General features: G+C 40.1%; 1 protein-coding gene across 1 annotated transcript; it reads left to right on the plus strand.

Moving 5' to 3' along the window:
* Positions 1-5,676: 5,676 nt before the first annotated feature.
* Positions 5,677-7,373, plus strand: LOC147888771 (light-induced protein, chloroplastic-like). Its single transcript, XM_087392914.1, has 3 exons — positions 5,677-6,236; positions 6,326-6,521; positions 6,843-7,373. The coding sequence occupies exons 1-3, from the start codon at positions 5,791-5,793 to the stop codon at positions 7,155-7,157; spliced, it is 957 nt and encodes a 318-aa protein (XP_087249040.1). The 5' UTR covers positions 5,677-5,790; the 3' UTR covers positions 7,158-7,373.
* The last annotated feature ends 19,206 nt before the right edge of the window (positions 7,374-26,579 follow it).

The following is a 26,579-nucleotide window of genomic DNA, read 5'->3' on the forward strand; positions in this document are numbered from 1 at the left end:
TGGAGAATCTTGCATGCACTTACTATCTTGTTGCCTTTAATGTCAACAAAACCCCCATTTTGGGTCTTGATAATTGGGCCACATATTTGACATTTATGAAGGTCAATGAAGATCTAGGTGGTGTGTTTTATAGGCATGAGACAATAGATTTCTTCATTCAATGCAGCTGACAAGCCCAATGTTTGCCCTTGGGTCTAGGACCTACCCCAAACATGTGATCATTAAATGTATGGCTAGTCTAAAAATGGATCTAATCTATCCACTAATGATTAGTGAATATTATTGTCTCTTTTGCTTTGTGTAGTGTCTCTCCCAATGGACATCTAATGTGAGGAATTCCTAGCAAAATTTCTCGAGTGACACACAAATACATGATCGTTTCTAATAGGACCATCTCTAACTAAGTATTACCAAGCATAACCCTATCGTTTTCTTTTCTTTAATAACTAGAAAAAGTACTTAGATGGGGAATCTCTAGCCATAAACCAATGATGTCTAATATTAACTCTTATAACTTCAACTTTTGGCTTCCATATCTCATAGAGTAGCACTCATATTTTTTGGCTTCCGTATCTTTTAGAGTAGCATTGACATCTACCAAATCCCAATGTAGGTTTTTGCCAATCTATTTTATCTCTTAGAGTTCCATTGCTCATTGCTTCCTAAAGGATATTGAAACTATACGACCCATCTTGTACCCTTATCCCATCTTACTTCACACCTAGAAAGCGGAGCAAGAGGCTCTCGATGATGCCACCCTCCTTACTAAAGGAAGACTACTAGATGCTAGTGAATAATAAAAGTGAAGATTCAAAGGTGAAACCTAGGCGATGATGCTTTTAGGTATCAAGTTTTGTCCTCTCAAAGTTTGGAGATAATATGCTCCTTTAAAACAACATTGTTTTTTATTGAGTGTAAATACCAACAATGTTTATTATTTAAATTAAGTACCTCGTACTAAATTTTCTTAGCTCTTATGAGATCCTTGTATTCACACTCAAATATCTTAGACGAAGGATCTAAGATGTCAAAACATCTTAAATTTAACAAGGATCTCAAAACATCTTAGGTGGTAAGTGTTGTCCCCTAAACAATTGGAGATAATAGGTCTTAGGTCACACTTGACACATCAAATGCTCCTTTTAACCCAACATTGTTTATTACTAAGTCCAAGTACCTTGTACTACTTTTCCTTGGATCCTTTGAGATCCATTTACAAAACACTCAAACATCTCAAAATATCTAATTGAGGTGGTATGTAACCACCCAATGCAAAGGCATGAAAATTTTAGAATAGCTTGACCTCACATTCGTTCACTTGTGCTTTTCCCTAATAACACCAAGTGAGATCCTTTCTTGAGTTATTCACAACTATGAATTGTTCGCTTTTGCTCTAACCTTCATATCACCAAGTGAGATCCCTTTGTGAATTTTCTATAACTCTAAATTGAGCATTATATCCTGGACTACATATATTGGGATCCCTGCAATCCACACAAAACTATAAAAGGATCACTTATTTAATGTTAAAACTGTCATTAGAGATTCATTCTTGCAATGACATACGGATCATTTTGGGTCCCTAATCATTCTCAAATCTTACAATCATTAAAGTTTTCATTGAGTTGGATTTTGATCCTCCAACATGTTACCAATGGGGTACTAATGAAGGCAATCTTTTAAAACCATAGTGGTATGCATAAAGGAGATCCACTAGTGGAAAATCAATATATTTTTCCTTCAAGAAGATTAGGGGATCTTGAGCTTTTTTTTTCACGATGTTCTCTTTTATTTAAAAATCCCATTTTTGTATAGGAGATTTATATATTGACATACTAAGAATATATTGTAACATTTTGCCCAACAACTTCACATTTAATTTGGCACTAATTTGTAGATTTTATTTTGGGATTATAGGGTGTCTCTTTGCTCCAATATGTATACCTTGGTGGCAATAATGATAGGCTACCTTTTAGGAAAAATCTCCATTAAGTTGATACTTATCTATCACAATATTTATACATTTGTTGTAGTATTGATAGGATACTTCATAGGAAAATGTATACATAAGAACTAGTATGAAGATTAGGGATTTAGATGATGATGTCTCAAGGCTATGTAGATTCAAATTTATATCACAACGCTATGCCTCTAGAAAAGCTCTCCACCTTGACAAGTCCTCTTTCTGGTTATTTGGTCAAATTACTAATGTGTGAGCTTTGATTCTATTTCAATGATGAGGAACCATTCGTTTTATTTCAATGATAAGGCCCATCCTTAGAGTGTAATTTACTATAATATGCCTATGGTAAATAGTTCCAGTATCAATGAGAAGAATGCATTATTAGAGTGTCATTTACTATTATACACCTATGGTAAACGAGTTGCACTATTAATGTATTCCACATTAGAAGCTCTATGTGGTGATAGAAAGACTTATCATAACAAAAGAATGCTTGGTCATGTAATTTTAACATGTAACTAAGAGTATTCAAATGTATTCTTGGCTATACACAAACAATCTTTGATATCGAATTCATCTTTTGTATCCAAACCAAAAATCATCTGTTGTTTCTGCGCAAAAGTCTAGGTAGTTTGTAGCCAAAATTGGAGAGGAGAGAAAACAAGAGGTGGTGCAAAAAGTGACAGTGGTTAGAGTTAGAGTTAGGGTCAAAAGAGTTAGGCTTAGGGCATGGTGTCTTTGACATTCGGGAGCTTTGAAAAGATGCAAATCATGCAAGAGTGAGAGAAAGGGAATGCAAGGCATCATATCTTGTTAGATTTCACAATATCGTGACTCATAAGACTCAAGCGTGAAAGAGAACAATAGAAATCCAATCAATTAGCTTCTTAGGAACTTGAGTCCATTATAAGTCTTTGTCTAGGCAACACAAGTTAATTGGCAATCAATGACTATATTTGTGCATTAAAGCAAATACATGCAGTTAGAAATGATTGCACTGAGAGAGAGAGAGAGAGAGAGAGAGAGAGAGAGAGAGAGAGAGAGAGAGAGAGAGAGAGAGAGAGATGCCTTAATTAGGAACATAAGGTTTTTCGACTTGGTGGAGGGCTTATGGTATCATGCATGTGGAGTGAACAACCATTAGGACCCTTAGAAGCATACGAATGTGCATAGATAATCGTATGACAAGATGCAATAGTGTAAATGGATTCTAGGCACATGGAAGTTTGGAGCTGAATTTTAATTATGTAAAGATATAATTTTGGTTATCTTGGGCTACTTAAAGTACTTCAATAAGAGGAGATCTCCACGAAGCCGAATTGGATAAGGAGTATCCTTGCTCCCTTATCACATTGCCATCCCATATAAAATATGTTTTGTGTTGGTGTACTGAAGCAATCTTCCTCTAGATGTTCAAATCTTGCTGCTCACTAGGCTCCTAGGAAAGTTTAAGACACTAGCCATAGTCTACTAGCCATCCCATATAAAATATGTTTTGTGTTGGTGTACTGAAGCAATCTTCCTCTAGATGTTCAAATCTTGCTGCTCACTAGGCTCCTAGGAAAGTTTAAGACACTAGCCATAGTCTACTAGCACATACTCCAAGGAATGCTACCAAGAGTATGTTGATGGTTGTGCATGTGTACGAGTTGCCTACTTTACCACTTGTTAATGAGGCAATATATGGAGAGAGGGGGAGAGAGAGAGAGAGAGAGAGAGAGAGAGAGAGAGAGAGAGAGAGAGAGAGAGAGAGAGAGAGAGAGAGAGAGAGAGAGAGAGAGAGAGGCCTTGATTGGGAGCCTAAGGTTTGCCAACTTGGTGGTGGGCTTTGTGGTGGAGGGCATTTGCAAGGCTTGCATAGAGATAAAAACCGTGTTCTACTAGCACATACTCCAAGGAATGCTACCAAGAGTGTGTTGATGGTTGTGCATGTGTACGAGTTGCCTACTTTACCGTTGGTTAATGAGGCAATATATGGAGAGAGAGAGAGAGAGAGAGAGAGAGAGAGAGAGAGAGAGAGAGAGAGAGAGAGAGGCCTTGATTGGGAGCCTAAGGTTTGAAAACTTGGTGGTGGGCTTTGTGGTGGAGGGCATTTGCAAGGCTTGCATAGAGATAAAAACCGTGTTTGCAAAATTGAGAAAGAGGTTGTCAATTTATACTAGTCCCTTGTCACGAAGTATGAACGCTAAGAGCACATTCCTACATTTCCCATAAAATGCTAAAGGTTTTCAAGGTGGGAAAATTTGTAAGATACTAGTCATGGTCTACTAGTGCATACTCAAAGGAATGATTGATCATGGGAAGCGCTACTTCAAAATAGCAAACTCTAAGAGTAGTCTCTCATGGTTTGCTATTTTGAGAGAGTATGTTGATGGTTTTGCATGTGTACAAGTTGCCTACTTTATCATTTGGTTAATAAGGCTAAAGAGAGAAAGAGAGAGAGAGAGAGAGAGAGAGAGAGAGAGAGAGAGAGAGAGAGAGAGAGAGAGAGAGAGAGAGAGAGAGAGGTTGCATTTACACTATGGAAGACATGCTTTTGACGTGGGTAATGTCCTGAGATAAAAAACTTGTTTGCAAAATTGAGAAAGAGGTTGTTGTTGCTCGGAAAATGTTGAAGTTTTTCAAGGTGGGAAAATAGAGGAAATTTGGGAACCAAGCATTGTCGGAAACCTTGGAAAAACTTTTGCCCTTTCATATGTGCATTTTAGAACATCTTATCTTTATTTTTAGAGAGAAGTGAAAAAGTTAGAACCCCTATCCTTAGGCCTATGTTAGCTGTGATAAGTGATAATAAGAGCCCCTACTTTGCTAGCAAGTTTCTAGGAATCTTCAAGAGGCATAGAGCATTGAAGATCCCATTTCAACATGGGAATGAGCTGGTAGTTGTATATATCGAGTCTTCCTATGGGTCATTCTACATTCATTTTGTAGGAAAGTCAAGTATTTCTTGCCCCTTCATTCACTTTGCCTTCTACTTTTGCCGTCCCCCTTTATTCACGTTTCTTTCTCCCCTTGACTTTTGTCTTCCCCCTTGATTCACGTTACTTTCCCCCTTTGCTTGATTCAACCCTTTATTCAAGTTTCTTTCTGTCTTCCCCATCTTTAGTAACATTGTTTTCCCCTCTCTTGCGATTCAAGCTTGACTCCCCTCCATCACTTTGATTTCTTCTCGCAGAAAGGGCTCTAGTCGTTGGAGCCAATTTAATTAAAATATAATTATTTTTTTCCCCACTCACACACATATGGCCATTTACGAGGGGCACATCCTCCGGTGGCCTACGCTAAGAAGCAGAGGGTTCGAGCAGCTGAGGTGGGCGAACGCCTAATTATTTTTTTCCCCACTCACACACACATGGCCATCTATGAGGGGTGCATCCTCTCGTGGCCTACGCTAAGAAGTAGCAAGGGGCATGCAGAGGGTTCGAGCAGTTGAGGCAGGCGAACGCCCACCAACTAGGGTGCTCCGTGTTTAATTGAAGCAAATGACAAAGTCATGGGGCTAAATGATGGGGGGAGGTTGATGCCCTCTAGGAGGGGGGGTGGGGGGGGGGAGATGATATTTTAGCGAAGAGGTGGGAGGGGTGCCACGTGGACGGGAGAAAAACCGCCGAAGGCAAGGCGGTTAGAGGGGAAAACCACGTGTTAAGGAAGAAAGGCGGTTTTTGAAAACCACCTTGGGGGGTTTCATCTTCTTCATTTTGACTATCGCCATAGCCAGACCTTCCTTGTCTTCATCTTCGCCATCGCCATAGCCAGAAAGTTTCAACTTCACATTCACCTTCAACCTTCTCCATCGCCATATCCACAGCTTCCCTTCCTTCATAGCTATGGCTTCCCTCTCCTCTTGCCTCTCCCTCCCTCCCCCTTCTTCCTCCCTCCCTCCCTCCTCCTCCTCTTCCGCTTCTTCTTGCTCCTTCCCTCCCTTTCCCTCCCCCAAATTCTCCCTCTCCTCCTCTTCCCCCTCCCGTTTCTCCCGCTTTCGCCTCTTCGCTAACACCAGTGACGATGAATGGGGCGAGACCAACACTAGCCGCTCCGAATCTCCCGTCGAAACCGTCAGCAGCGCCGCCACCGCTGTTGTGGAGGAGGTCAGCGGCATCGCGCAGCTCAAGCAGGGCTTGGTCGATAACCTCTTGGACACCGACCGTGGCCTCAAGGCCAGCAGTGAAGTAAGGGCGGACATCGTGGAATTGATCACGCAGTTGGAGGCTAAGAACCCGACTCCTGCGCCGACGGAAGCGCTCCCTCTGCTGAACGGGAAATGGATTTTGGCGTGAGTTGCTAAATGCGATTCTGCCTTTCTGCAATAGTGTACATTGGATTTTCAGGCGTTTACCTCGCTGATTGTTGTTTCATTTGCAGATATACGTCTTTCTCGGAGTTGTTCCCTCTGCTGGCCGCCGGCACTCTGCCTTTGTTGAAGGTTGGGGAGATCTCGCAAACTATTGACTCGAATGCTCTCACGGTCGAAAATTCAGTATCTTTCACCGGTCCACTCGCAACGACTTCCTTCAGCACTAGTGCATCATTCGAAGTTCGAAGCCCAAAGCGTGTGCAGGTACTTTTGCTATTTTGCAATTTTCGTGAAATCGTACAGAAGATGGAGGATTGCATTGGTTTGCATCGCGTAGGTCTGTGATGAAAAGGAGTCATAGACAGCAATTGGTTGCATTTATCATAACGAACGCTATTCATAGAATCTATGCTTGAGGATTGCATTGGCAGCCAGTTTCCGACAGCGCTACAGTTTAAAGTTTCGTTACTTTTTGGTGACTGAAACACATCGAATTTGAGTAGAATTCATAGTACTTTTGCGCATTGGTTCCCGTTTGCTTTAGCTACAGATAAATGTTTACTTATACTTGGATCATCGAAACAGATCAAATTCGAGGAAGGAGTGATCGGCACGCCTCAACTCACTGATTCCATCGAGATTCCAGAGAACATAACTTTCTTGGGACAGAAGATCGATTTGGCACCGTTTCAGGGATTACTGAGGTCTATACAAGATGCTGCCTCTTCTGTGGCTAGGACAATTTCTGGCCAACCGCCTCTGAAGTTTCCGATCAGAACTAACAGGGCTCAATCGTGGCTGCTGACTACCTACCTTGATGAGGACCTAAGAATCTCTCGTGGAGACGGGGGCGGAATTTTCGTTCTCTTCAAGGAGGGCAGCCCGTTGTTGAATCAGTAACTCTCAACAGCTTTCTGTGCCTGTAGATTGTTCGCTAGCATTATACATGTGTGTACTTTTCTTGAAGGAGTAAACTCCGAATCGTAGTATCAAGTTTGTGTGTAACGTTTTTCTGTCCTCGGAATTCACCAGTTTTTGGATGAATGATTCCAGAGAGTTTTTGGATCAACAGTCTTCTGTAGCATTGGTTCCTCTTTTGAATTGAGTCTTCACTTTTACATGTATTATTGGAGATAGGCATGCTTCTCTTCTTAGATGGAGAACTAGTGTTGAAATTTGTCTTCGTTTCTTTGAAGTACCCAGCATTTTATGCCTATCAATTTGTGAATTAAAGTGATAGGATGGTATCTCTTGTTGATTTCACAACCTTTGCTTACTCTACTGCACACTAGTGCTCACCTTTAGTGGAAGTTTTCGTACCTTTCTCTCACATTCTTTTCGTCTCCCCCTTGTGAGGTTACACACTCCTTTTTAGCTCAAAGCCTCTTAAAAGAATGGGAGGATGATTTGATCTGTCAACATCATTGTCCATTGTTCCCACTAGATTTTCTACTATGTGGGTGGGGAAGGTGGCCACTAGCTCCAAACGTAGAGAGAAACTTGGAAACAATTGTTGGTACGCATGGAATGCAAAGAGCAAGTCTTCACTTAAGGGTGAGACTTTTGCATTCATGTATTGTAGGAATGCATACCATGATTGCACCTAAAAGCAATCGTAAGATTATTAATGTTTAAAAATATAAGTTGCATGGCTTTCGGTTTAGACAATCTCCGCATGGTTTGTACTCTTATATTTGTTCTTGAATTTTACTATATGCTTGGGCTTTTTTTATTCTATGATGAAGAATAAATATTGATTCATAGAACCAGAGGTAATCTAAATATAGGAACGCCTGCACAACTCGATTTCGCAAGGGACTGGGACATTTTGTAGTTCCATGCAAAAAAAACATGTTGAACTTTATATTTATAGTCTTGGATACTAAGCCCCTCTATACTCATGATGAGCCATATTGTGTTATTCATGTGTTTAGTTTGTATCATCTTTCTAGAAGATCATTCTTAAGGAAATCAAGAATGTATACTTTTGGTAGTTGATTTCAAAGTATGTTTTATTACTTATTACTTCAATGCATTAGCCATAAATTTTATGAATTTACACAATGATAGGCTCCGATATTATATGAATACTTCATTGGTGCTGCTATTGCCTTGGGCTCTCATGAAATGACACTAAATTCTTATGCCAATCTAATCCTCCATATACAATAGGGACAGGTACACCAACAAAATCTAATGTGCTCAATGAAGATATCTCATCATTTTCCCTCTAACAATTTCACAACACCTTTGCAAAGTATAACATAAGAGATTATAAAGGATTTAGCTTTACAAGACAAATGGTAGTGTCTGTCTTGTATTTTTATTATTCTCCAACCCAGAACTTTATAATCCATACCATAAGTTTGGAGAATGATCTTCTTTGTTATGTGTTTATAAGTAGCCTCCTAAAACTGCAGTTGTGTGTGCAGTTGACAATGTCATTTTGTGTTACTATGTTTCATTAAGCACCTTGTGCATCCTCTCAACCCGTTGCATGTCATTGTCATGATCTAGCATGATCATGGCTTTGACAAAGATGTGTCCGATGTAGGTCATGGATTCGGCCATACAACTCCAAGGCATTTTTTGTGTTTTACATGACATTGTTGACTATTTGAGAGGGTCTAGATTTTCAAGAACAACATTAGAGGGTGATTTTAGCTCATGTTTAAGAAATTGTTGAATTGTGGAATCTTGAGTTGCCAGGTCAAGCCTTCTCCTTTAGTGCTAGCCTTCGTCATGGCCGAGTCTTCCCTTCACCTCCAAAATGTCGATAGAAACTTAGTATGAAGACTTTGTATAATTGGATGCTCAAGTTCAAGGTGGCAGGTCCAAGGTTGCCATGGTTGTCGGTGATGGGGCACCCTTGTTCTACAGTGGTATTGATGTTGATTGTCGTGAAAGCCAGCACCCCATAGGATTTTGCACGTCCTGTCACTAACTTTTCATGCTCAGCAATGTTGAAGTGTCCATTGTGGACATATGACAAAGCTAGGTGAATTACATCTTGCCCTAGTCCCTTTGCATCTTATTTGAGGAATGGCCCGACACCAACCACCATGGCAACCATTAACATCATTAGTGGAGTGAGCGTTGTCATTGAATCTAGCCACCTGCAGCATAGTCCAGCTTGCATGTGTGAGAGACCAACCATGGGTGCCAAATGTCAGTACATTTGAAGTGACCAATGACATGCTATATGGCCATAATAAGCTTTGTGTCTCCCAAAGTTTTTTTTGCCCCACGTACTGTACCTTCTTCCTTGTCATGCTTTTTGGCCTGATTTGCATCCTTGGTTCTTCCTCCTTTGCATCACACCCTTTCAAAGCTTCCAATTTTTGTATGCTTTTTGATGGAGCACTCTAATAATGCCTTTGTTTCACATAGCACACATATATTTATGGGATGCATGGCCTTTAGTTGTTGTAGCCAAACAAACATGCAAGATGCCTTCTCTAATGCAAGAGTAGCCAATGACTAGGTGGGTGACATGAACAGACTGGACCAAGAATTTGATAAGGCCCATTGTGTAGCAGACAGTGGCATGGAAGAAGATGTAATATCAAATGAATTAGCACTTGAAGAGGGTATGGATGTAAGGAGCATGAGATGACAATGATGGCAATTGGGTGCTAGGTTGACACAACAATACGGTAGTTTGTTTTTAAAAAAATCCTTTGCTTCTATCACTTCCTTCACTAAAATGCAAGTGCTCGCTAGGAAGTTCCTCCAAGTCAAGTGTAGTTTTTGTCTTCCTTTATCTAGGAGTGTGCACAAAGTTTTTGTCTTCCTTTATCTAGGAGTGTGCACAAAGCTATGCTCTTGCCTTTGTTTGACCACAAAATTGTCCCATCCAGCTCATTCGTTTGCATGCCCTGTTTTGCCCCATCTCTTTGCATGCCCTGTTTTGCCTTATCACTCTGCATGCCCTGTTTTGCCTCAATCTTTGCATGCCCTTTTCATAATACATGTAGAAGTGTGACAAGAAATCGACTAAGAGGTTTTAAGTTTGAAACATGTGCAAGAAATCAAATTTATCATATTACATTGAAGTTAGTAAATTATTGTATTACATTGAACCTTTATTATATTACATTGAAGTTAGTAAACATAACCATTTACTAGATTGAAGTTAGTAAACATTGAAGTTTGAAACATGTACAAGAAATCATATTTATTATATTACATTGAAGTTAGTAAAAATAAGCCTTTATTATGCTGTGAACCTTGTAGCTACTTTTCTGTATGCAATAGGGATAAACAATTTCTTTTGCACTCTAGTTGTGTTCTTTTAATAGAGTCGACTTGAAAGCAAAATATCAAAGCTTTATTGAGAGAGTAGCCTTGGGATGATAGAATTTACCACTTGATTATTTACATGACTCTGGCTGACTCGAATGTGTTATGTAATGAGATCAGGAGATTATGGTCCAACCTACCATTGGCACTGGTGGTGGGTCGCCTTCTTTACATCAGGCTTGTTTGCACTTTATGTTTTCTTATTTTCTACCAATTATTTGGTGGTTGATCTCAAAAGTTTTTGTGGGCCTATCTGAATAGCTTTGTACTTGGGGTACTTGGGGCAATCATGTTGGCTATTAGCACCATTGTTTTCTATTTGTTCTCTTCTATGATGGATCTTGTTGGGAGAAGGAGAAATTAAAAAATTCATAGCAGAGCAATTGCATCATAGTAGGAAATTATTGGTAGACTCATGGTGGCCTTTCCTTCCATGGGCTAAGTGAACAAGAAAGACACAGTGTATCCAAGTGGTGCTACATGACTGTACTATGGCAAAAGATTTGCATTTGTTGTATTTTTTTGAATTTAGATTCAAATACCTTGTGAGAAGAATTGGCATAGTAACTACCAAGCAATGCCTTTCAACCTCTATAGTAAGGTTTGAGTAATGCTATATCACTTTTTAACCTTAGCACCTCAGCTTTAATAAAGCATTCATTTTTGGACAAGATTTTGTAACTGGTGTAAAGGTAAGGTTTATTCTAAAATGCTTCATTCACAATACAAATAAATATTATGGTAGTCTGAGAGTTATTATTTGTTTCACTACTGCTTCTAGCCTACTCACATTAGGATACTCCTTACATATATCAATGATATCCCTTTATCCTTGATAGGAGGACACTTAATGCAACAAGTTTCATAAATAATGTTGAATTTATACGCATCCCTTTTATGTTTTCAAACATGTGCTCTTTTATTTTTAGCAATGCCAAATTAAACAAGCAAGACGTCTTCTACGATATTTTTTGTGCTCCACCTTGTCACTAGGACTTTAGTATCTTTAGCTTATATGAAGGAGAAACTACATTCTTTGCACAAGCTTGACAAAATGAACTTTTGGCCTTGTGAAAACTTATCAAGGAGTTCAATGACCGAGCCTATGCTCAAGCTAGTGCAGTTTGGACTTACTATAAAATTTAGAAGATCAGTCATAACATCTACATCGTGTTTTTCCCCACATGCCCTACCAATCCTTGAGGCTTGTAGAAAGGGTCTATTTGAAGGATCAATTCAAAGAGAAACTAGTCATCTTGCTTACAGGCTGTTGAAGACTCAGTCTCCACCTACGTGGCCAATAACCTAGGGTCAGCATAGGTTAGGATAAGTCAGTCTCATGGCACAAGGCAATTATTAAGTATGTAGTGGATACCACTTTCTATAACTGATAAGTAGTGGGCTAATGCAATAGTATGATGTTTTGTAACAAGGGCTGTTACTAAAAGATATAACTGACTGCAGACTTATAACAGTCGGAATGGATCTGGACAGCTATAAAAGTCGTGTAACAACCCCTTTTGAGGTTGAGTTCTTGTTTATCTCTGCTGAAGCATAATACAATATATCCGTTTTGCGAATTCACGAGTTCTCTACTGTTCTTTCGTTGTTTAGTTCAGTTTACATGCGATCCCAGTCTCTTGTCCAACACCTTGCATCTATTGCATTTGAGTTGATGTGTGTTCTGTGTTTTCATTTATTGAATGCACTCTAAACACATTTGGTGATCCTCACAGCATTCATTCCTAGAGTCTCTGGTTCACATTGCTGCACGCGTATAACAATAGTAGAGATAGCAAAGCGACAACTCCACAAAAACAAAAGCAAGTCGAAGCAGAAATAATTGTACTAGATAATCTTTATCTGCGAGTACGCCACTCATACAAACCCATAGCCCAACCAAATACGGTAGCAAGGCTGGAGCGGTGAATGATCATTCATAGTTCACACACCAAATCTACGTAGTTTGCATTACTCTACGAAAGTCGCGTACAATGCACTCACATCGAATAGCCGGGTGCAAATGACCACAGAGGCAAGCTACAACCAATCAAGCTAGGCTACATTAATATAGAATTCCTTAAATAACAACAGTCGGATTACCAGCGAAAAGAAGACCAACAACATATGATAACAAATCAAGACAACAACAGTCAAATTACCGGCGAAAAGAAGACCAACAACAGAAGACAACAAATCAAGACAACAATAGTTGGATTACCGGTGGAAAGAAGACCAACAACAAGTGACAACAAATCAAGACAACAATAGTCGGATTACTGACGGAAATGTGACAGGCAACAAGCGACATCAAACACAACAACAAGCAACTACAACAAATACAATCCAACATTAACATGGAGTTGCAATAGGCAGAGCAGCATTCGAGTCTTCAAACTCAAGAACAATCAATCGGCTGAAATCCCGTGACTAAAACTTTCTCCATTTATTTCATGGAAAGCACAGTCCATGTCAAATATGCCTGAGGAAGATATCTCTCCACGTCACATTGGTATTGCATACTTCACATGAAATAGAAGTCGGGCAGAGACTGCATCACAAATGAAAGATCCAGACGACATTCTACATGACTCTGATTATATTTCAAGTGGCACAAGTTCTTCAGATAATTCACTACATAGTAGGGAACTACATGAGGCACAAGCTGAATTACAAAAACTGATGCTGCCCAGTCCTACACAAGAATTCCTACAAAGAGCACTTGTAGCAAATATTGCAACTAATGTATTTGTGATTGCAAGAAAGGGGTTGAATTTCAATCCCCTCCCACCACCTCCCAAAAAGATATGATGCGGGCCATTGCAAAGGGCATGCAACACATCTCCGTGCTTTAAAGCACGAAGATGTGCATCACATCCTTTGTGCTTAAAAACACCTACCTACATCATGAGACACACAAAGAGCACAAATAGCATAGTCTTTATTCTTTGAAGGATATTACAATACTACTTCAAATATGATATGGCTAGTTACAGAGAACATGTAAGACATCGTTGTGCTTTATAGCACATAGCATGTGCTTTGAAGCACAAAGCATTGCATCACATCCTTTGTTCTTAAAAGAACCTAGCTGCATCATGAGACACAAAGATCACAAATAATACACTTTTTGTGCTAGAAGGACATTAAAGCACTACTTCAAATATGGCATGGGTCATTACAAAGCACATGCAATGCATCTTTATGTGTTAAAGCACACAAGACTTGCTTCACTATGTACTTTAGAGCACAGAGTATTGCATCACATCCTTTTTGCTTAGGAGCACTTCATTAGTTCATGAGACACAAAGTACAAACAATGCAACATTTGTGCAATAAAGGACATTACAACACTACTACAAACATACTATGGTTGATTACAAAGCACATGCAACATATGTTATTCAGCATATATTTCTGCTGTTAAGTACATCTTCTCTATTTTAAAGCAGATCTGCTTCACTCTAAAGCATGTTTGGTATGATTTAAAGGAAAATTTGAAATCTTAAATAGAACACATAATGAAAATCCTCTAAGATGAAAATCACATGAACATGTGATGAAAAGCATCAATGTTTGCTTGGTGTAGAGTCTTTTGGTGAGGTTCAAGGCATTTTTTGCATATAGGTATCTTGCTTGACCCATAACTTATGCATTGCTCAATGGAATTTGACAACCTTTGTCTTCAAGTTGTAGTTCACATTCCAATCTTGAACATGAGACCAAAAATATGAAATACAGATTTGGAATAAGACTGTTAAGGCATTACAAGCACTATGTTGCATGTGAAGCATGTATCCTAAAAAGTATATCCTATACCAATTTATTCAAAACATCAAAAAACATACATGCAACCAAGTAATCATTCCAAAGTACACTGTATGAGCTTCTCCTCAACCCAAGGACACACCTAATTGAGAACCTTAGGTATGGTTTAAGGGGCCTCCAATGTTGTGCTAAAATTATGCACATCCATTTGAGGGCACGCTTTATAACACTATTTTGATTTGTTGAAAACCAAAATGAACTAAAAATTTGGAATCCAAACTTGGGACTACTACATGGTGGTCTTAAAACCTTGATAGTTGGTGATATAGGTATCTAAATTCACCCTAGAATGGAAGAATTTAAAATGTGCAATTTGTGCATGTGCAAAGATCTTTTAATAGATCCAACATTATTTGTAATTTTGTATTGGTTCTTTTTCCATGCAAGTGCTTGCTAGATGGCACATAAGCATGCCAAAGGTCCTTACATTTTATAACCCAATAGTGTGCCCTTTGGCCTATTTGTATTTTGAAGAAATTTGGGCCACATTGCACTTGCTTGAGGAAAAACAGTATATCCAATTTTGCTGACATGTATTGCCGGAGGGGGAAAATCATAGTGGCTAAAAATTTCACTATCCCCACACAATTTCAAAAAATTTCACCTCCTACCTTGAATCACCTCTTGCCTTGAAAATCTTTTAATATTAAAGTGCATCCCCCTCCTGGCACCTTGCAACCTCTGCCCCTTGTAGATTCAACTCGACATGGCCTCCTTCTTTTGGTTTGCCATTATCTTATTTACTTGGGTGAGTCATATTATATTCTTTACTTAACTCACAAGCTAGCTGATCTTTGTTCTAGTGGTGGTTCACTGATCATCATCTCCATGGCATCAATGGCAAGATGCAGCTCATCATGAATTGCAAGAGAATCAGCTAGAGGTTGCAAAATAAGAAAGCTAAAAAGTTTGGTCAGGGAATAAGAAAAAATTACGAGGCAAGGAAAGAAATGGCACATTATCAAAATAGCAACAGAAGATACTTTTGCAACGTTTGTGGAGGGAGAAAAAATGAGAAGAAAGAAGACTCCTTTTAGTGAAGTAGCAGGAAGTGGTTGCAAATGCATGCATTCAAGAAGACATCAGAGTGAAGGACATAAGAAGTGGTCTCACATTTGGTGGGAGCATTCAAGGCAGCAACATGAGGTCATTCAAGTGAATACTAGTCTCGTGTCTTCACAAGCTTTACCCTGCATCCTTTCATAGAGTGACAACCTTACTAACACCTTGAGAGGTGCATGCCCAAGAGATGATGCTCTCTAACCCCTCTCTAACTTGAGAAATGGCCTAAAGAAAGTGAAAGGGGTGCACAACTTAGATCAACTAGTTGCAAAGAGGGCAACAGTAGCTATGCTAGTATCCTCTAAAACAAAAGGGGAAACGGCTTGGGCACACAATGTCAAAGATGTTGTTAATCAAAAGGACCAACATGGCTCTAGTGGTTGGATGCAGAGTGGAAATGCAGGATCATCACAATCTAAAAAGTCTTTGGGCTTCAATAGAACACAAGAAAAACTCCAAATAAGAAGGACATCTACAAAAAAGGGATGGAATGCAAGAAGTGGGACGAGCACATCATACAAATGATTGATATAATGCAGGTTAGTGGTGGTTGCCTAAACCATCTTGGTGGTTTTCTGTGAATGAGTTTTGGAATAGCAAACTTAATTTTTAAATTGGTCTAGCTTGGGCTTAATGTGATTGTCCTAAACCAACCTGATGGTTGGAACATCATGCAATATACCACCATGTTGGTTAAGGTCAAGCACCAGTTATTTGATTGTCCTAAACCAGTGTGCTTGAACAACAATATATTTCACCAACATGGTGGTTGTCTGTGAATGAGTTTTGGAATAGTTTTCTAAACTGGGCTGGCTTGGACTTAATGTGATTGTCCTAACTAGCCCAGGGGTTGGTACATCATGCAATATATCATTGTTGTAGTTTAGGTCAAACATTAATTGTGTGATTGTTCTAAGTCGATGTGGTTGAATAACAATATATTTCATCATCTTGGTGGTTGTTTGTGATTGAGTTTTGGAATAGTTTAATTATCTAATTTCTAAACTAGGTTGGCTTGGACTTAATATAAGGAAGTGCCTTGCCAATCACTACTGTCTCTATCATAGATTTTGTTAAAAATTACTCATTTCAAGAACAAGATAGAGATACAAAGTGCTCACTAGTACAAAGATTAAATAACATTTATTTTTTTTGCAAAAAGAAAGGAAGCTTCTATTAATGCTTGAAAGACCATACAAAATAGCAGCCCTGGAGTGCTGAGAGTATGGAAAAAAAAACCCGAAAAAGGCTAAAAGAAAAACCGGCCTCTTTCAGAGAAACCCAGCTTAGTGCCTAGGGGATCTCTAGTACTGGGGCTAACAACCAAGTGGTGCGACTATACAACCAGCGAATCCCTTGCATAGTGAAGTTGTAGAAAACTCCTACAGGCCAAGCCTTGCAAAATCGAGCACACCTCTCAATAGACACTCTAGAGCCTCCCAAGTGGAGCGTATAGTGTAGATGATATCTTGCCAGATGGCAACCATGGTAGCCAAGGATGGAACCGAATGCTACTCACCCATCACACAAGACTACAATGAGACACCCAAATGTTCCACGCAGTGATACTGGCTACCACATCCCAAACGCTGTCCTCCGGAGGAGAAAGGGGAGCTAGGCTATTAGGAGGGACTGCCTCATGGATCGCTATCATCTGACTGCTTTGACCCCGTATTTGGTAGGCCGGGGAGATCTCATCAATCTGGAACGCATGTCCTCCCTTAGTCAACCAGGCCACCATTCCCCAGGTGTAGTCCCTCTAAAGACTCTGCATAGGGCTCATGATCCTAAGGGCTCATCCAGATCCTCGCTGCTCTGTGACAGCTCCAAAGGCAATGCGGAATCATCTCTAGGAAACCACCAGAGCAACAATGGCACTACCCGTCCACTCGCATTTGCTCCAACTAGGGTCTGATGGGCAAGCCTCTATGGGCGGCCAACTAGAAGAAGTAGGATATCTTCCTCGACCGCTATAGACTGGACCATAACCGCATCCAAAACCTAGAACGGACATCCCGAGGCACTCTCTGGGTCACCCCCTCGAGGGGGTCTACCTCAAAGAGTCCATCTGAAGCCTCTTGCCAATCTGTGTGGTGTAGACAAAAAGGTCATCTTGTCCATCTGCTTGGCAAGAACGCCTAAAGGGCCAGAATCACTCTCCCGGATCCCACTGGACGTCCCTCAAGGGTCTACCCTCCCACAACCAGAGACGACATCTAAGGGCATCCTGCTCTAAGATACTGGGAGGGTCAATGTGCCACTCCTTCCCCAAACATCCCACCACTCTGATCATCTGCTAGTGAATCCCATCAAGACTCCCATCCATCTCAGGGTCTCTCTTAGTGAGCGGATGAAGTAGCCCTCCAAGCCCTACATGGTAGAAGCCGAGGTGCGTGCTCCCTCAGTGCATCATCATCCTTAAAGGGACACGAGTCCAAGAAAAGTGCCCCAACCAAATGATGTCCCTCTAGTCCCTCCTAGCAGGACTCAGGGATGGCTAGGTCGATCTCTCTCATCTGCTGCCCTGCCCCTCGCAGATGTGCTATGGCGCCAAGCCTTGCCTCTGCCTCCATGGGTAATGTGCTCCATCTGCCAAAAGACCCGGCTGGACCACTGTCCCACTGTGCCCAACCAATGTGCATCCGTTGTTCGAGCATACGCCCCTCCTAATCTCAGATCTCTACCACATAAGGGGCTGATGCTCGAACTCCTCTCTGCATCTAGGCAGAGCACAAATGAGACACCCTGCTAGTCCTTGCCAGACCCTATGAAGACTCCTCATCAAGGGGGAACCCTTCCCTTGGGGGCCTCTGAGAAGATCCACGTGTGTGAAGGCTACCACTATCTATCAGTGCGTGGGGTGTTTCTGAGAATCCCTCGCTATAAGAGGAGCTTCCAAGGCTCTGCACCTGGGGTGAGGCCGCAAACAACCAACTTGCCCATAAAGGCTCTCCTTTGCATCTCCGGATCTATGATACCCAAGCCTCCTAGTGTGTGTGGCATGATCACCATCTGCCAAGCGACCTAGGCTCTAGTAATCTGCGTGCCGTCCAATCCTACCCAAAGGAATTTCCGAACCAACCGTCGGAGTTGCCCACTACATTCTTTGTGAAAGTACCCATAGGAGGCGATATACTAGGCTGTGGCAAGGACCTAACTCAACCAATTTTTTAGAAAAGCAGCAGGTGGTCTAGATCCTGATAAAAAACCTATGAGTGCATGAGTGGAAAGCCAGTTATTAGTAATGGAAAGCCAGTTATTAGTAGATTTATCTAGCCTATCCTCATCAAGAAAGGAAGCTACCTTACCTTTAGAAAATTAGCTCTCTTCATCTCGGCTATCTGTTAAAATGCTTTTGGATTTGTGGGTGATTCAGGGCAACCTAGAACATTTGGTGATCCTCCCGGTTTGGTTTCGCCATTAGTGGAGTCATATGTTCTACATCCTTTCGAGGTTCCAGAGGGCTTCTCATCATTTCCATGGGTTTTGTTTTCTATTCCAGAGGGGTTTCTTTTGGAATTGGTGGCAAGGGAGCCATTGTCCCACTTTCTTTTCTATCAGGACTTCACATTTTGTTTGGGCTTTACAAATCATTTTAGTGCCTCTTTTGTCTACGGTTCCTTTTGGCTACTCTAAAAAATAGATTCTTGGGTTCCCCTCGGAGGTATTTGTTTTGTAGGAGGAGAGACAAAAAGGAAGAATGAAAGTGTCACAATTACCTTGATATGGTCTTATCGGTTTTGGTCGTTTGTATATGTATTTGTAGGCCAATCTCATCCCTCCTGTATGATCACAATGTCCACTTTATTTGCAAGGACTAGGCATAAGGTTTATTCAATGGTTATATATGCTCCTTGAGGATATATATCGGCATGTATATGTTAATAGTACCAATGTGTGTGTGTGTGTGTGTGTGTGTGTGTGTGCATGTGCGCATGTGTGTGTGCACGTGCACACGTGTTTGTGTCAAAATGACAAATGCAACATCCAACCCCCCCTATGACCACAATATATATTAGAGTGAAAAAAATTACCTTTACTAAATGCCTTTCAGGTGATGCTTGCATCCACATACGCAGTCGCATTGCCCCTCAAAATAGCTTATCATTGTACTATAACTCCCTCAATCAATTAGTTGCCAGCCTTAGCCAATTTATTATCTGGCTCTTTGAGTAGTATGTGCTAGTTTAAGTCTCCCTAATAACATCTTTCTTTACGTGATCCTCGCCTCAGATACAAGTAGAACCTGAAGGAATTTATCACAGCACCTACCAAGTAAGAAACTTAACCAAACATGCCCGTACCAACTCGGGAGAAATCTCAGATGAATCTCATGGTTTATGGCTCGTGGTCCCTTTTTTTGTGACATCTACTTGAGTGCTAATAGCCAACTTAGCATGACATATCTTCTTCTCCGTTTGTTATCCTAAACTCGACAATGGGCAAAGATCACATAGTGGTGTGATTATTTCACTTGAGGTGATTCTTGTTGATGTTTAGCCGCTCATCATCAATCTTGTAGACTTATACTACCATTGCCAAGTTTTCCTATGGCTGTTTGAGGAGATGCCTATGTATTCTTCTATGAGGACTCGCATCTTCAATTATATTTGTGTGCTTTTAAGTGGGAAAAGATAACTGTCCAATATTTGGATTGAAGTATTTATAACCTTCAGCTTAAATCTTGACTCGAACACTTGATGGGGAGCTAATCAATTCACCTATGTTTATAAGATTTCCTGTTGCACCTCGGAGTTAGATGCAGATGTATCCAAATGCTCCATTTAGGTAGATCAAGTATGAATGTTCTCTTTGACAAGAACTACAAGTAAGACCCTCCCAAGCATCTGGTAAAGTCAATCCAAGGTTTAGCACATCGTGGACATAAGAAAACATACTTCTATTTGAGTCATGAAGGTTTCATATTATATTCCTACAATGGTGAGCCATTTTCAGCTAATCTTGTGTTCCGTAGGCCCTTAGAAAAGAAATGTTAAATGTTTGTCAAATGCCATTATGTCATTCATACTACACACATTTTACCAAAGGATAATACTATATATGTGGAGGCCTATACTATATGATGAGTATATCATTTGTCTCTTAGTGTGCATAAAAGGAAGAATTAAAGAGTCACAGCTGCCTTGATTAGGTATTACTGCCGTCGTTTGGCCATTTGGATATGTATTCGTAGGCCAATTTTGTCCCTCCTCTCTAATCACAATGTCAAATTTATTTTGCAAGGCCTAAGCATAAGGTCTATTCAATGGTTATATATGCTCTTAATGGTATATGTCGGCATGTATCAGTGAATAGTACCAACACACACACACACACACACACACACACACACACACACACACACACACACATGCCAAAATGATGAATGTGACATCCACCCCCCCTATGACTAGAATATACATATTATTGAAAATGAATACCTTTACTAGATGCCTTTCATGTCACTCTTTTGTGGGTGTATCCACGTTTATGGTCGTGATGCCCCTCAAAATAGCTTATCGATGTATGATAACTCCTTCAGTAGATCAGTTTGCTTGCCTTACCCAATTTCTTCTCTGGTTGTTTGAGTAGTATGTTTTCCCTTGGAAATAAGGCCTATAAATGGTGGATGAGGCTTAGAGAAAATTATAGAATTCCTAGTATTGGGCTGAATTTGACCAAGCCTTTTAAAAAGAGTTTTTACCTGAAAATGAGTTAGAAAGAGCTTAGGAATCTTGGGACAATTGTACTATGGGTAAAGGCACTTTAGTCCAATACATAGCAAAATATAGGGAGGTAGTTCTTAAGCTAAAAGGAATCGATGAATTCTAGAACCAAATAAACCTCCACATAAACAAGTACATGAGGTGCAGGTGTTGCCGCTTAATGGTACTGAAAAGTACATTCAAGTAGAGGTTTATCATGAAGATAGTACCCACATATGATGTCTATCATCGGCAATGTGGCAGCCCACCTTTGGTCCTCATGATGGGCAAAGGGTAAGAATTATGGTCGATGATAGTGCAATACGTAACTACTCATTAATTAAGAAATTGAAGTTGCCAGAGAGTCCAAGTGTCCATAAATATTGTGTGGTCTCCCTAGCAAAGGGTAAGTTTGGGACACCATGATTGATGTTGTAGAGGTGGAATTCCAAGGTTATCAGGATGCCTTGGATTTCCAAATCATGCATTTCGATCAAGCCGTTTGAAAAAGATGGTAGAGTCTTCTAGATTTATGGAGAACATGATGTGCCCAACACTCCCCTTATTTGTTCGATGGAACTAGAACGACTTCTACAACAATAACAATGCGAGGTATATCTCTATGAACTTTCTTTTATTGGTGATTTTATTTATACTACGTCTGAAAAGAATAATGTCAAAGTATGATTCTTCGTTTAAGGATTTAATGGTTGAATTTAAAGATATTTTTTTGAATGATTTGCCTAATGGTTTACCTCCTGAACGAGATGTAGACCATAGAGTAGACATAATTATTGGATCTACCCCTATTTGTAAACCACCGTGTAAACTTAGCCAAATGGAAGAACGTGAGGTCAAAAGACAATAAGTGGAATACCTTAGAAAGGGCCAAATTCAACCTAGTAATTCACCATGGTCATCATCAGTTTTACTGCTAAAGAAAAAAGATGGCACTATGCATTTATGCATAGATTATAGAGTCTTTAAAAAAATCACAATAAATTATAAGTTTATAAGGGGGAAAATATTTTACTAAAATTGACTTAAGATCAGGATATCACCAAGTGCAAATTAGAGAAGAGGATGTCCCTAAGACATCATTTCGCACTAGGCAGGCATTATCAGTCTAAAGTAATGCCATTTGGTTCAACTAATGCTCTAGCAAGTTTTATGACACTTATGAATAGCATCTTGAGATCATATTTAGGAAAATTTGGTGTAGTATTCCTAGATGATATCCTAATCTAATTAAATCAAGGAAAAAGCATCTGGAACATTTGAGGAAAGTGTTCCATTTGCTTAGGGATAATTCTCTTTTTGCAAAAGAATCTAAATGTGAATTCTTTGCAAAAGAAGAAAAATACTTGGGACATATGATATCCCAAGGTAATTGTGGATCAATTGACCAAGATGGCTCACTCTATTCCAATCAATGAAGAAGTTAAAACTCCAAAATTACCTAGGCTTTTTGGTAGATTGTGTTTATGAGGTTGGAAACTTCTTTAAATATGAGCACCGCGGGTCATCCACAGAGTGATGGTCAAATTGAAAGGGTCAATCAAGTCATTAAGTATATGCTTCAAGCATATGTAAGAAAATGGAAAACTAATTGGGAATAGTATTTGCCCATATTACAATTTTCATATAATAGTGCCAAAAATTTAGCTACAGGTTTTAGTCCATTCATGATTATGTATGGATTTCAACCTAGAGCCCCAACAGGAGTGGGACTCAAGAAAGAGATGATTTAAGTGGCCAAAGACTTTCTTGAGGATATGAATCAAATGCTTAAGTTAGCTAAAGATAGCTTTACAAGGGCTCATAATAGAGCAAGAAGCTATGCAAACCCCACCATAGAAGGTTGGAGTTTGAAGTAAATGAGAAAGTCTATCTCAGGGTATCGGAATCTTCAGAATCCCTAAGGATAGGTAAATGTCCAAAGTTGTCTCGTAGGTATTGTGGACCATTCACGATACTTAAGAGAATTGGAGAACTTGCTTACAAATTAGCCTTACTAGAGGGATGTAGAGCACATCCGGTCTTTCAGGTGAGTAGGCTAAAAAGAAAGTCTGGAGATGATGATAATCTCATTGGAAATGAAGTCCTAGTTGGACTCATTGAACCTGTTGCTTTACCACATGAACTGAAAAAAAAAAGATCGACAAGAAAAAAAGAACGCAACATACAATATGGCAAGACTATCTGGCAAAGTGGAAAGATAGACCTGAAGAGAGTTCAACATGGGAGAGGATAAGTAATCTCCAGAGGAGGTTTCCCAATTTTGTTTTCGAGGACTTAAACCATTCTTAAGGGGAAGGGAATGTTACGCCAGCCATAATCACGAAAGGATCGTGACATGTTATGGCAAGGCGGGGAACCAGAGGTCTTGACAACACTTACTTTTGGCGTGGTTATGAAGGCTTGGGTCTAGGCTTATACCTAAGCTTAAGCATTAATAAGGGGTGCAAAGGGGAGCCCGATGGCTCTAATGATAAGGTTCCTAGTGGGACACGTGGCACCAAACAAGGACCCACTTGGCAAGTGTTGGCTTTAAGAGAGATTTCTAGAGAGAGGCTCCACAAAGAAGGATTTGGAAAGAAAGAGAACTCAAGGAGAGTTCACGTACGTCATCACAAGGGAGCGCTCTATGAAATTGTGGTTGGGTGGTCAATTGAGGAAAAGCCCTCCATGTTGACGTTGCATCATGTAGTTTTCATTGCTAATGTCTTAGTTTATGAAATTTAAGGTTGTGGGACCTCACATGTGTACATTCATAGATTTTACACATATAGAGAGCATAAACACATTACTTATTTTTTCACACACATATATAGGGAATGGGTAATCATGGATAACTAGCCTATACCTATTGTAAAGTCATTTTCCCCATTGTCTTAGTACTAGGTGACTAGGTTTAGCCGACTCTCTCTCTCTCTGTGTCTTTCTCTCTCTCTCTCTCTCTCTCTCTCTCTCTCTCTCTCTCTGTCTCTCTCTCTCTGCCTTATTCATGGCCCCTATATGTAGGTATACATGTAGAATAAGAGCCATTAGTAGTGAGTCTGTCAATGACGTAAAGCAACATCAAGCCTCTATACTAAGCAATTCAAAAGACATTTATCTCATATGGTCGATCTACAAAATTTTGATAATTTCCTCATTAGTTTTAAGACAATAGTTGAAATACAAATAAATACACAAGATAAATGACAAGTACCTTAACCTTGTCCATCTAGTAATACATAGCAAATCTCTAGTGCGCAGTGCAGTAGAATGTGATTGTTTGCATCGATCCATGGGGAGAAATTTTATTCTAAAGAGGATAAAGAGCATATGAGAGCAAAACCTAGACACAAGGGGCCAAGGAAAGCTAGTTATCCTCCTAGAAGAACGAAGGTAGACTTGTCGGTCAAAACATGTGAACTTAGAGAATATGTAGGAGATGACTTAGCTCGTGACTAATCTCCACCATTTCACAATACATTGATGACATTCATGCCACTTCATTAGCACTAGTGTTATTTTTTTGCATGCTGTACATGGTGCTACTTAGGGGAGGCTTGAGCACCATGCCTTGTGGGAACGTTTGCAATGCCTCAGAATGGAGGGGTAAAACTCGAGCATTTTATTGCTTTGGAGACAACCATTTTGGCCTTGGTACACATTTCGGGTGTATTAGCTCCTAGATCATACACAAACATGGGTGTATTACCGTCCGATCGAGCACCTTTCATAGAGGGAATTTAATCTCCTCATGAATAAGACAAAATCAGCCCACCATTTTGAATAAGGCAAAATCAGCCCCCATTTCCACACAAACCGTCCAAGTGTCATTTTCCACCCCCTCCCATGGTAGGGGAAAAGGGCCAGGGTCGGGACTATCCTCCCTGAAAAATCCTCCCCCGGCCCTTTCCCCTAAAGGCAGTGATAATGGAAAAGTGCATTATGGACTTCAGATCTAGTGCCACATCGTTATTTAACGACAGACAGCTTAGCGGCAATTTTATCTCTATGGCTCAATTCCATTGGTGGCTTTTCATCTATAGCTTTACTCCATCGTTTGTTTCTAATGCCCACATCACCGTTCTGGCTGCTTCCATGAAAATCAGCGCACAGAAATCACTCACCTTAGTCTTCCTCCTTTGGTCTTGGGTTAATGTTACTCGTCTTCCTTGCAACATGATAGGGGACATATTGGGACACAAGAAGCAAGAGAGCCAGCGTGTGTTAAACTAGCGATGCCAGTTGTGGAAACCATAGCATCAAGAATTTGATTGGATACTCAAGGACATGGATGCTCCATAGGAGGATGCTAGGATAATAAAACGCAACAATCCGAGTTGATTGCTATCGCCAAGAACCAGAACCCAACGCTTCATGCTCCAACAAGCACATTGGAGGTTCAATATCATTATACCAAAAACATTACGGCTGCAAGGTGCAGTAGGTACAATATTTTGTAGTTGTTCTTTGATGTACTTTCTAAATGTCTATGACAGCATACTTTTTTATAATTTTGCACGCTCATTACTGGAGATTCAATTCCATTGCAACTAGTATTAGGTGTGCTAGTTTTATATTCTAGGATATATATGTTTTTTGGACATGAAATAAGATTTAAAAACAGCCAAGAGCAAAGCACTCAAGGTACAAATACATCATGTTGAGCATACGGAACAAATGATAAAGTACCACTTAAAAATATGAGCATATGCAAATCCTGAAATAGCCGAGACTGTGGCTGAAAGTGCCACACCATGCTAGGAAGAGAAGTAGAGAAAAAAGGAGTGCCTCTCGACTCACATCTTGATCTCCAAATGTGCTGCAATAATCTCCCAACTTGTGTCCATTGATGCTGGTGGAGGTCTGTATTGAGAGACATTAACAATGTCGACTCGATATAACTCTACAAGATGATGCCGAACCGTGAAAGCCCAAGAAGAGACTTGACTTCATAAAATACTTGAGGCCTGGTCAAAGAGAGAACCCCTAGTGATGAATAAGGTGAAGGAGCAGAACCTACCCCTTAGTATTGTAATCCTAGCCTAGGTGATCCTAGGTTGTCTGGATTCCCAGAGGCAATGTTGAATAGACTCATTAACAATAGAGTATTGAGGGGTGAGATTGTTGAACCTACTCAGTCTACAATGCTCAATTTATGATATTCCCTCTCAAAATAGACAATTTGGTAAACCATAATCCAATTTGTGTGGATGTGAGAGCAGTACTCAACAATGTGTGATCCAAGTCATGATGCAACTACTGGTATGTAAATGATCAAACCTATAATAAGATGAGAGCAACAATGTGCTAGAAATAGCCAAGAGGCTATTTAAGGCTATCTATGTGCAGGAACCGATGCCAAAAATAGTCAGTAATGTGACTTTACAAGGGTGGCACTCATGGGGAGAGGGAAGTAGAAAACAAG

The sequence above is a fragment of the Dipteris shenzhenensis genome, chromosome 21 (genome assembly GCF_047967505.1).
Source record: "Dipteris shenzhenensis isolate YYH24624 ecotype China chromosome 21, Dip_SZ_1.0, whole genome shotgun sequence".
Lineage (NCBI taxonomy): Eukaryota > Viridiplantae > Streptophyta > Polypodiopsida > Gleicheniales > Dipteridaceae > Dipteris > Dipteris shenzhenensis.